The 12,716-nt window shown below is 42.3% G+C and overlaps 1 protein-coding gene across 1 annotated transcript in view; it reads right to left on the bottom strand.

Moving 5' to 3' along the window:
* Nucleotides 1-4,922: 4,922 nt before the first annotated feature.
* Nucleotides 4,923-12,716, bottom strand: part of nhej1 (nonhomologous end-joining factor 1) — a 382,674-nt gene continuing 374,880 nt past the window's right edge. The window contains exon 8 of the mRNA XM_059967614.1: nucleotides 4,923-12,548. Within this exon, the coding sequence (XP_059823597.1) occupies nucleotides 12,456-12,548 (93 nt within the window). The 3' untranslated portion in view covers nucleotides 4,923-12,455. The remainder of the gene's footprint in view (nucleotides 12,549-12,716) is intronic.

Raw genomic sequence — 12,716 nt, 5'->3', positions numbered from 1 at the left:
CACTTTAAGGCACATTCCAGTCACTCGCCACAATTAAAAAAAAATCTTACCCTATACACCACCTTTTAAAACCCTCTCACCTTAAATGCATGCCCTCTACATTTCTTTCCTGGGAGAATGTTTCTGTCTACCCTGTCTATAATTCAAGTAATTTTATAAACTTCTAAAAGGTAATGTGGGCATGCTATGTTGGCACTTGGACGTGTGGCAACACTTGCGGGCTGTCCCCTGCATATCCTTGAGTTGGATTAGTTGTTAATGCAAAAGAAGTCTTCTCCGAGGATCATCCACTTGTGGTGGAGAGGTTTGTGTGCTCTTGAGATCCAAAAATGCTGTCTGCAGCTCAGTTCCTGGCAGTGCCACCAATGGTGGTAACCTTGTGGGGTTGGTTCCAGACAAAGAACAATCCAATCAAAATCACGGTGGCACAGAATGCAAGGTAATTGGGGACCCTTCACTGCCATTGTGATGTGTCCTCATCTCCCGCCAGCTCCACCACAGTGATTTTGATGTATTTCACTGCATATTTTGATGTACAAGCACTAAATCAATGAATGTGATTACTAAGAGGCCTGGCTAGGGTGGATGTGGAGAGGATGTTTCAATACTGGGAGAGTGTAGGGTTCAGTCTCAGAATACAGGGTCATCTCATTAGTATAGAAATGAAGAATTTCTTTTGCCAAAGGGTGGTGAATCTGTGGAATTTATTGTGCCAGATTGCTGTGGAGGCCAGGTCACTGGGGATATTTAAAGCGGAGGTTAATGGGCTATGGGGAGAAGGCTGGAGAATGGGGTTGAAGAGGGAATATAAATGAGCCACAATGATTGATAGAGCAGGCTCAACTGGCCCAATGGCCTAATTCTGCTCCCAAGTTTTATGGTCCTGTGGACTCCCCTCACCCTCCAATGGTCCAGAATAAACAACAAGTTTGTCCAAAGTCCTGTTTTCACCTCAAATTTTGTAATCAACCAATTCTCTAAGGTCAAGGGTTAAGAGATCAGAGGTTATTTCTGTTTACCTCATGCAGGATTGCAGCAGTATACAACAATTTAGGGTTTTACCTGTTCCAAAACATACATCCATTTTTACTCCATCTCCCCTTCTTGGATGAGACTAAGAGGACTGCAGTTTGATACAAAACATGTCCATTCCAAACTTATCCATCAGTTAATTTTAATCATTCTTCAAAAGTTTAGATTTTCAAAATTCAAAGCTAATTTATTATCAAAGTACATGTAAATTCAGTGGCCACTTTATTAGGTACCTTCTGTACCTACTGAAAGTACGTTTGTTGTCTTTTGCTGCTGTAGCCCATCCACTTCAAATTTTGACATGTTGTGAGTTCAGACATGCTGTCCTGCACACCATTGTTGTAACGCATGGTTATTTGAGTTAATGCGACTTTCTTGTCAACTTGAAAATGTCTGGCCATTCTCCTCCGACCTCTCTCATTAACAAGGTGTTTTCACTCACAGAACTGCCACTCACTGGATGTTTTCTTGTTCTTTGCACACCTACTACTCTGTATATTTTTTAAAACACCTACTACTGACACCCCCCCTATACTTTCCTCAATCATCTTAAAGTTATGCCCCTCCATATTAGTCATTTCCACTATGGGTAAAAGTCTCTGGCTGTCCGCTCGATCTATATCTCTTATCATGTACACAAGACACCACTCATTTTTGCTCCAAAGAGAAAAGACATTCTCCAAAACAGGCAGCACCCAGGAAACTTCTGTATTTTTTTTTGACTGTATGCAGGTTTATAAAACTATGACGGACAATATCAGGCTCCCGAATTGTCATGAGTAACTTCATGTAACATTACTCTGAACAGATTCTATGACCAACAGACTCACTTTCAAGGATTCTATACAACTCATTCTCAATGTTACTTTTATTTGCACAGTTGCATAGTAGTGTTTGTCAGTCCTGGTCTGTTTATTCAGTTTTTTTTGTAAAATTCTATTGCATTTCTTTTTTCCTGTAAATGACTGCAGGAAAATAAATCTCGACATTGTCTATGGTAACACATATATACTTCAATCTACTATGCTGCCTACTCTCCTGCCTTCTCCATGTAACTTTTGATATACTTACTAATCAAGAACCTATCAATCTCCACTTTAAATATACCCAATAACCTGTCTGTAGCGATAAATTCAAAAGATTCATCGCATTCTAGTTAAAGAAATTCTTCTCCACCTCTAGTCATCCTTCTATTCTGAGGCTGTGCCTTCTGGTCCTAGACTTCAGCACTGTAAAAAAAAAACATCGCCTCCATGTCCACTCTACCTCGGTCTTTCAACACCCAATAGGTTTCAATGTGATTTTTCTCTCTTTCTACCCCCCCCCCCCACCATTCTTCTAAACTGCAGTGAGTACAGGCCCAGAGCCACCAAACACTCCTCATATATTTCATTCACAGGATCATTTTCATGAACCTTGTCTGGATCCTTTCTAAAGCTGGCTCAAAACATTATAGGTTCAAGTACCAATGAATATCTTTGATGGGGTAAGCCTTCTCTATCACATTGGAGTATCAGTCTGATTTTTAGCGCTCAAGTTAGACTTGAACTAACCTTCTGACTTTGCTGAGAATCATACATAACACCATGCTTACCTTCGGACAATCTTCATTTGATCAATGCTGTTGGCAACATTTAGGATAATAAATTAATCATGGGAATGTGAGTAGTTTTGGCCTCATATCTAAGAGATGCTGGTATTGGTATGACTCCAGAGGAGATTCTTGAAAATCATTATGTAAATGAAAGGATTAACATTATGAGGAGTATTTGATGGTGCTGGCACTGAACTTGCTGGAGTTTAGAGGAATGGTGGCGGATGGGACGTCTCAATGAACTTTACTGAATACTGAAAGGCCTAGATAGAATAGACATTTAGAGAATGTTTCCTATAGTTTATGGACCAGAGGGCACAGTATCAGAGTAGAAGGATGTCCCTTTAGTACAGAGATGAGGAGGAATCTCTTTAGCCAGAGGAGGTTGAATCTGTGAAATTCTTTGCCACAGATGATTGTTGAGGACAAGCCAAAGGGGACCATGTATTTAAAGCAGGGGTTGATAAGTTCTTGATTAGCAAGTGTATCAAAGGGTTCTTAAGGTTACCATAGCTGGGGTTGGGGAGGGCATTGGGATAAGCTCCAACTACCTATTAAATGCTCCTAATGGCATGCATCTCAAATAGCCTCTGACAACTAAGTCCAGCTCCTGGCCTTCACGTTTGGCTTAGCTACTAAGCCTGGCAGAACTGTTTCTAATTACAGAAGGGGCAAAGGCTGGTTAATGGTGCCTTAAAACCACTCGCTTCGGGCAAATGGGGCTCATCTGCTGTGGTTGGCAGCTCATCTATTAGAAGGAAAACTCTGATCTCAAACCTCTGCCGCTTTGTGGCTATACCTACTCATGGGGAAGGGTTCAGGAGTAAATTCCAAAGAAAAATCCAGAGTTGGAGTTCCTAAGGCAGTCCTACGTTGAGTTCAGCACTGATTGACAACTCCTGCAATGCATCAGTATCAGTCTCTGTTGATCCTTTAGATTCATCAGGTGCATGGAGAGGACGAGTCTGCTGTATGGTACTGCCTTGGCTTGTATATAACGTAGACGTCCAGGATTCATCATCCATGGTTGACCACGGCCAATGGAAGGCCTCAAAGGTTACAGAAACAAGGCTGGAGAATGGGGTTGAGAGGGATGATAGATCAGCCATGATGGAATGGCAGAGCAGACACAATTGGCCTGCTGGCCTAATTCTGCTCCTATGTCTTATGGTCTTATCCCATTTGCCCTCAAAATGTCCATATCCCTCTATTCTCTGCATATTGTCTTGGAGTATTGTATTCAGTTCTTGCCTCATTATAGGAAGGACATAGAAGCTTTAGAGAAGGTACAGAGGAGATTTACCAGGATGCAGACTGGACTAGAAAGCATGTCTTGAGCATAGATTGAGCGGGGTAGGGCTTTTCTTTTTGATGAGAAGGAAGGCGAGAGTTGACTTGACAGAGGTGTACAAGATGGTAAGAGACATAACTGAGTGAACAGACAGAGACTTTTTCCCAGGGTGGAAATAGCTAATACAAGGAGGCATAATTTAAAGTTATTTGAGGGAAAGTATGGGGGGGGGGGGTTATCAGGGGTATGGTTTTTTTACACAAAGAATGGTGGGAGCGTGGAAAGTCCTGCCAGGGATTGTGGTAGAGGCAGATACATTAGGGACATTCAAGAGTCTCTAAGATAGGGGCATGAATGATAGATAAATGAAAGGCTATGTAGGTAGGAAGGGTTGGATGATCATAGAGTGGGTTAAAAGGTTGGTACAACATTGTGAGCTGAAGGGCCTGTACTATGCTGTAATGTTCTTGTTCTGAATCTAAATCAGCCCAAGATTTCACTGGTGTTGGTGGGAGCTTCCTGTGTACTAGTTGGTTGCTATATCATTTACTCTAAACAGTGACTGTCAGACAGAAGCCTAACGTCCCACATCACCAGGTTCAAGAACAGCTGCTTCCCTTTAACCATTTGGTTCTTGATCCAATCTCTACCTCAATATACCAACACCAAGAACAGCTTGCACTAAAATTGACCTTTTTTATTCTAATTGTGTTTTTTCTTATAAAAATTGCATATAACTTGTGTTTTTCTTGTGAATGCTGTTGACTCAGTCAGCTTCATTATGGATGGATCCAACCTTCCCACCGAGAGCATCTTGAAGAAGGTGGCATCCATCATTAAGGAGTGCCACCACTTAGGACATGCCCTCTTCTTATTGCTAGCATCAGGGAGAAGGGATAGGATCCCACACTCAGTGTTTCGGGAACAGCTCCTTCCCCTTGGGCATCAAATTTCTTGAAGTTTCATTAACTCATGAACACATCTTACTATTCCTCTTTAGCAATATTTTTTTATACTGTAACTTAATAGTTTCTTATATATCACTGCCACAAAACAGCAAATTTCATGATCTATGTCAGTGATAATAAACCTGATTCTGATCACGCTCTGTGCTTCTGCTAGTAACTTTTCATTGTACCTGTGCATACATGTACGTGTGTAGATGACAATAAACTCAACTCTGATTTTGTCTTTGCTAAGTTTGTTGGTCAGAAAGCAATTGAGAATCCTGTTACAAAAGTCACTGCAGAGAAGTATTTTTATTTCTTTCTATAGTTGTTTTGCAAACATTGCTGATATAGTTTGTTACCTTGTTTTCCTTCTGTCAAGAAATGCTTTGTCTTTGCAGGGTGTGATTCCTCTGATATTTCTAAAGAATGATTAGCTTTATTTGTCACATACATCGAGACATCAAAACATACAGTGAAATACGTTGTTCACATGAACAACCAGCACAGTCTCAGCAGGTACAGGGAGCTTCCGTCACCAACCCATACGTCTTTGGTATGTGGCAGGGAACTGGAGCATCAGAGAAACCCCACACAGGAACAATGTACAATCTCCTTGCAGATAGCAGTGGGAATAGAATCTGTTTGCAGGCGCTAAAATTATTATGCAATGTGATGTTACCATGTCACCCCAAATCTTCTGTTAACTTGTTCAGTGGACCTCCCCAACCATGTATGCGTGGTCTAAGAGTATAACTGGAGATTTCATCAGTTTTCTCTCCTCTTTTGTGCGAATGTCTGCCCGCTGCACTCTGGATAATTTTCAATTTTCATGGATTCTGGGAAGGCCTACACTTGCTGTCCATCCATAGTTTCAGAGGGCAGACAGCAAAACAAGTCCTTGACTTCAGGAAGTGAGGTTGGTCCCAAGGTAGAGAGAGTTGATAACTTCAGGTTCTTTGGTGTAAGCAGCACCAATGGCTTGCCCTGGTCCAACCATGAAGATAACATGGCTCAGAAACCGCAAAAGTGCCTCTACTTCCCCCGTAGGCTAAGGAAAGACAATGAGAGGTAATGTTGCAGCTATATAGGACCCTGGTCAGACCCCACTTGGAGTACTGTGCTCAGTTCTGGTCGCCTCACTATAGGAAAGATGTGGAAACCATAGAAAGGGCGCAGAGGAGATTTACAAGGATGTTGCCTGGATTGGGGAGCATGCGTTATGAGTGAACTCAACCTTTTTTCCTTGGAACGATGGAGGATGAGAAGTGACCTGATAGAGGTGTATAAGATGAGAGGCATTGATTGTGTGGATAGTCAGAGGCTTTTTCCCACAGCTGAAATAGCTAGCATGAGAGGGCACAGTTTTAAGGTGCTTGGAAGTAGGTACAGAGGAGATGTCAAGGGTAAGTTTTTCAATGCAGAGAGTGGTGAATGCGTGGAATGGGCTGCTGGTGATGGTGGTGGAGGCGTATACGATGGGGTCTTTTAAGAGACTGCTGGACAGGTACATGGAGCTCAGAAAAATTACCTAGGGCTATGGGTAACCCTAGGTAATTTCTAAGGTAAGGACATGTTCGGCACAGCTTTGTGGGCCAAACAGCCTGTATAGTGCTGTAGGTTTTCTATGTTTCTATGAAATTTTGCATGTCACTATCGACACTCACCAAATTTTATAGATGCATCACAGTTTGATATGGAAACTGCTCTTCCCAAGACTGTACAGAGTTTTAGAGTTGTGGAACCCAGCCTCCCTTCCATGGACTCGGTCTACACTTCTTGCTGCCTCTGCCCTAAGAGTTAGAATGTTACATTGAAGTTGTATAAGCCATTGGTGAGGTCAAATTTAGAGTACTGTGTGCAGACTGGTCACCTACCTGCAGGAAAGTTATCAATAAGATTGAAAGAGTACAGAGAAAATTTACTATGATGTTGCTGGGACTTGATTTATGAAGTTTGAATAGGACTTCATTCTCCTGTGCTCCAAGGAATAAAGGTGGGTGGGTGGAGGACGGTGGGTGAGAAGCTGGGAGGGGAGAGGTGGCAGAGGTAAATGGCTGAAGGAGATTGGGACTGAGAGTGGAAATGGATCAGCCATAATGAAATGGCGGAGCAGACTCGATGGGCCAACTGGTATAATTCTGCTCCTATGTCTAATGGTCTTCAAGTTCGTCTGGGTGAACATCACTAAGAATGGCCAGAAAACAAACCAATGCCTCTACTTCCTCAGGAGGCTGAGGAAATTTGGCATATTGCTTTTGACTGTCACCAATTTGTATTGACACACCACGGAAAACATCCTAACTGCACGTGATCGCAAACAAGTGCAGAGAGCTGTGGAGAAAGCTCAGCACGTCACAGGAGCCAGTCTCTCCTCCATACTCTCTGCATCTCACTGGCTCAGTAAAGCAGCCAGCATAATCAAAGACTCCGCCCACACCGGATATTCTCTCTTCTCTCCTCTTCCATCAGGCAGATGATACAAAACCCTGAAAGTACAAACCACCAGGCTCAAGGATGGCTTCTATCCCACTTATAAGATTATTGAATGGCTCCTAGTACAATAAAATGGATTCTTAACCTCACAATCTACCCTGTGGTGATTATACACCCTATTGTCTGCTTGCACTGCACTTTCTGTGTAACACTTTGTTATTGTCTTCCCTGTCAACGCACTGATGTGATAAAATGATCCATATGGATGGCATATGTTTCACTGTATATGATGTAACAATAATGAACTGAATTACCAGTTTACCTCCTGAGTAAGAAGTTGGGAGCAGAAAGGTGGTAGAGGTAAAAGGCTGAAGAACAAGGAATCTGATAGTAGAGTGGAACATGGGAGAAAGAAAAGGAGGAGGGGTACCAGTGGGAGGTTATAGGTAGGTGAAGAGAAAGGGTAAGAGGGGAGACAGGTTGAGGATTGGGGAGAAATTACCAGAAGTTAGAGAAATCGATGTTCATGCCATCATGTTAGAATGGCAATGGGAAATCCAGCTTTTAGTGGTGGATTGAGATCCAAATCTGAATCTAATGAAATGATTTGTATGGATGGCCTCAGTACAATAAACTGATTTACTAACTTCTGACCAAAGTCAGAGTGGATGCCCTGATCATGGACAGAATCCCTATAGTTTTCCCTACAGTTATAAGACTTTAGGTTCATGAAAATCATTCCACGAAGAATGTACTGGTTAATGTATGGTGGCTCTGGGCCTGTACTCGCTGGAGTTTAGAAGAATGGTTGGGGGGGGGGGGGGGGGGTTCTCATTGAAACCTATAGCATATTGAAAGGTCTAGATAGGATGAATGTGGAGAGGATATTTCCAATAGTGGTGGAGTCTAGGACCAAAGGGCACAGCTTTAGAAAAGAAGGCCATCCCTTTTGAACAGAGATGAGGAGGAATTTCTTTAGCCAGAGAGTGGTGAATCTGGAAATTCACGGCCACAGATGGCTATGGAGGACAACTCAGTATATATATTTATAGCGGAGGTTGATAGGTTCTTGACTAGTAACAGCACTAAAAGTTGTCAGGAGGAGCCAGGAGAACCGGATTGAGTATGAAAATAGATCAGCTATGATTGAATAGCAGAGCAGCCTCGATGGGCCAAATGGCCTAATTCTGCTTTATGGTCACCTAAGAGCATGAATTGAATTGGCTACTGATTGGGAGTGGGAATCCTGGCTGTGTTCACTTATCCTTTGCTCTCTTCCATTTCTGTAACACTGGAAAATATTCAAAGTCTTAAGGTGAGATGTTAAGAATCTATATGGTCTTGTGCCATGGTGTACACAGTCACTGGGTAGGGTCCAAAACTAACACGATCATGCAAGTCTTCTGTCAGAACTGAAATAGCAGGCTGTTGCATTCAGAGAAATGAAAGGGGTCCCTGGAGGGAGAGAAGGAACAATGTATGGAACATAATACATCTGGGAATGAATCCAATTTAGACAGCACAGGAGTACAGGCTGACCACCTCCGCCCTTTGACAGCTGAAGCCTCCTTACCGTAGATGGCCTCCAATTCCCAATGGGCTCCCCCTTGCCTCCTGCCTCAATTGGTACTAATTAGGCAAACGCTTGTTGGCTAAACCACAGAAATTATACCAAGCTGTTGTGGTAGGGTGGGTGGGCGTTTTCATCAGGAGACCAGACAGTGAGGCGGCATCTGACCTGCGACTGAGGGCTCTCCTTCCCCAGGAACAGAAGCACCTCGTTGCTGACAGCTCTTTGTCGCGGACTTGAGGGTGGGGATAGAGGAGCTGTTAGAACAAAGGGATCAGGATGAAAACCCTGCATCAGGGCATTCAAACAAAGGAACAGCAGCAACTATAGCTCCAAGTGTGTGGGTTCTTGATTTATAAAGGTGCTGGAAGTTACCAGAAGCCAGGAGAATGGGGTTGAGAGGGATGGCATGGCAGAGCAGACTCAACGGGCCAAATGACCTATGTCTCATAACTTTATGGCCTTATAGTGGGTTCATGAAACTTGGAATAGGTTCAGTCAGGGCATTGGATCTTTGGACAAACATGTTCACATCGGGCAGAACATAATCAGTTGATCGGGACCAATGGGCTGAAAAACGGTAAAGGTAATTTAATGCAGACAAGTGTGAGGTGTTGCAGTTTGGGAGGACAAACTGGGATAGAACTTACACAATCAATGGTAGGGAAGCGAGGAGTGCAGAAGAACAGAGGGATCTGGGAATACAGATCCGTAATTCCTTGAAGGTGGTGTCACAAGTAGATAGGGTCAAAAAGACAGCTTTTGGCACACTGGCCTTCGTAAGTCAAAGTATTGCGTACAGGAGTTGGGATGTTCTGTTGAAGTTGTATAAGACATCGGTGACGTCAAATTTGGAGTATTGTGCATAGGTCTGGTCATCTACCTATAGGAGAGATGTCAATAACATTGAAAGAGGACATTGAAAAGATATGAAGATGTTGCTGGGCCTTGAGAACCTGAGTTATAGAGAAAGGTTGAATAGGTTAGGACTTTATTCCCTGGAGCATAGGAGAATGGGGGGAGATTTGATAGAGGTATATAAATTTATGAGGCATTTTCCTCTGGGTGAGAAGTCAGAGATTAAGGGTGAAATATTTAAAGGGAACCCCAGGAGCAACTCCTCACTCAGAGGGTGGTGAGAGTCTGGAATGAGCTGCCAGTGGCAGTGGTGGATGCAGGGCCGATTGTAACATTTAAGAGAAGTTTAGCTAAGTATAAGGATGGGAGGGTTATGGAGGGCTATGGTCCAGGTGTTGGTCGATGGGACTGGGGAGAATAGAAGTTTGGCATGTACTAGATGGGCAGAATGCCTGTTTCTGTGCTGTGGTATTCTATCGCATTAACTGCAGCTGGGAACAATATTCAGGGGCAGAGAGTGGTCAATGAGGAGGCGAGGTGGACGCCGTGTCTGGAAGTCGATGATAGGACTACTCTCACAAATTCTAATCAGCACGCGGAAGGAAAAGTTAATACCCATACTTAAACACCAAATAGAGTTCTTTGAAGTAACATTAAACAGCTTTATTTTCATATCGGTTTTAAAATGTAAAAGAAATGCTTGTACTAATATATAAAAATAAGGAGGTACTAGCAAGAAACCCAAACAGCAGAGTTTTATGGGCTGTGACACTCTGTAGTGCGAATGGGACATTGCTTGCTCTGCAGAGCCTGACAGCCTGGAAGATTTTAACGTTACTGCATCGTGACAACACGGACAGGCTTAATGAGTAAGGAAAGTTGGGGTGGTAAGTGGGGAGGGGGGAATTCCCTGTTTTTTTTAAAAAAAAAGTCACTTTTGGTTGGAGCAGTGGTTATTTAATTTTAAAAGGAAAACGGAATGAAGCCGAGCGTCAGCCAAGCTTTTTTTTTTTTGAAGCCACAATCAGCTCGCAGTGTTTTTTTAGTATAAAATCAGCCTTGTGCAAAGGAAACCAATGGCGGCTGCATGCCAAATTCATACCATCTGTTGTCCTCAATTTGGCAAGCTCATGGAGCCTTTAATTAATTAGACAAAGTAGTTACTATTGCTGGTACACTGTTAATTTGCAACTGTTTGGTTTTACTTTGGAGTACTGACCATAAATTTTTGTTGTCTAACCGGATAAAGAAAGGAGGGAGGGAAAGGGGCAAAGAGAAAATCAAATGGCAAATGCAAAAAAAAGCGATTATGCAGTTATTAAATTAAAAAGTGCCAGCAACCTCTGAAGCTGTGGGAGTTTAAAAAGAAATGATATATTGTTGTTAAAATACCAAATCTCCAAATTAATAGATCTGAAAGCTCTTAAAGAATCTACACTCTGACCTACACTGAGCAGATATTCATCGCTAACATTAAAAGTGATTTTTCTGTTTAAAAATATGAATATTTTTGTAGTTTGTGCTTATTCTTAAAACTACAGTGTACTGCCTCTTAAAGAAGTACCAACACTGATGCGCACTGAACAAGAATGTTCATCACTAACATTAAAAGAAATAACTCTGATTCTTAAAAATTCAGGTGCACTGCTCTTGAGGAAAAGGGGTTTGGGGCCCAGGCAATGAACTGTGGAACAAAAGAGAGTTAACAGCAAACAGAAGAAAAACCAGGAGAGGATGCAAGACAGGATGGACATCAAGGCAGAAATGAATGGCAGAAAAGTGAAGGGGTAAAGAAAGAAATAGGATATAAAGAAGAGAAAATAGAATGTTAAAAATTTATTAGAAATGAATGGTGCAGAGCGTGAGGGGGGAAAAGATAAAAATGAGATTAAAAATTCATGTAAATAAGAGCGGTGTGAATGACAGGGAAACAAATTAAGATAAAAAATAGTCGGAGAAGGAATTGATAAACAAATTTAAAACTATGAGAGAGACCAAGGAACAGACTGATAGTCACATACAGTAAATTCCATTTGATAACACTGTTGCCTGTGGGTTCTCAGGTAATTTTTTGGTACAATGTTTGCGCTTTGCAAAGCCAGAAAATTGCAAGGAAAGAGTCAGTGACACCATCATTTCACCTAGATCTCACCTGAAGAACTGAGCTGTTCAGCTAGCCTGCTGCAGTCACACTGGATCCCAAAAGGCGAGATGTGACCTGCTGCACAGTGCTTAACCTCCCCGTCAGATCAGCTGGCTCTACTCCACCACTGTCTTCAGGTAAATAAATCTGTTGCCCCATAGATATTATTGTAGAAAGTTAAAAACAAAATCTTCTGGCCACTTTAGAAATAATCATCATGGCAACCACGGTCATACAACAATCCCAACCCCCTCCCACCAAAAGAAGAATTGAGCGGGAGAGTTCGACCCTTCCTCTGCATAACTTAGGTCATTGTGGGTCTCTGGAAGGCTCCCAGCTCCTGTGGGATATGGAGACATTCTAGATTCCCTATTTAAGATGCTGATACGTTAGGAACCTTGGAAATCCCTGGATATTGACTTCTGATGTAAAAAGGGAGAGAGTGTCTTTGGAGCGAGGTCACTTCCAACTCCATTGCCGCCACTAGTGGTCACATCGCAGTGTGGTCTTCAGGTAAAAAAGGAAATGGGATAGAGGGCACAATTGCTTCCTGGCTTAAAAACATTACCCATTATTAAAAAAAATCAACCAAAAATTCCTTTCTTTTTCTTCTTCTGCTTCAGGGTGTTTCGATTTGAATTGCTCAGGGCTGCTGGAGGAAGACGCCTTCGAGGCACCTGAAAGGGAGCACAAGATATTGACAGTGAGCCATCAATGAAATATTTGTAACCTTCAAAGTCAAAGTAAAAAGTTTCTCTGCTTCACCATATACCACCTTGAGATAAATTTCTTGCAGGTGCTTATAGGAAAATGAAGAAATACAATAAAATTTATTTAAAAACTAT

The sequence above is a fragment of the Hypanus sabinus genome, chromosome 4 (assembly GCF_030144855.1).
Source record: "Hypanus sabinus isolate sHypSab1 chromosome 4, sHypSab1.hap1, whole genome shotgun sequence".
Taxonomy (NCBI): domain Eukaryota; kingdom Metazoa; phylum Chordata; class Chondrichthyes; order Myliobatiformes; family Dasyatidae; genus Hypanus; species Hypanus sabinus.
This window is presented reverse-complemented; position numbering and strand designations above follow the sequence as displayed.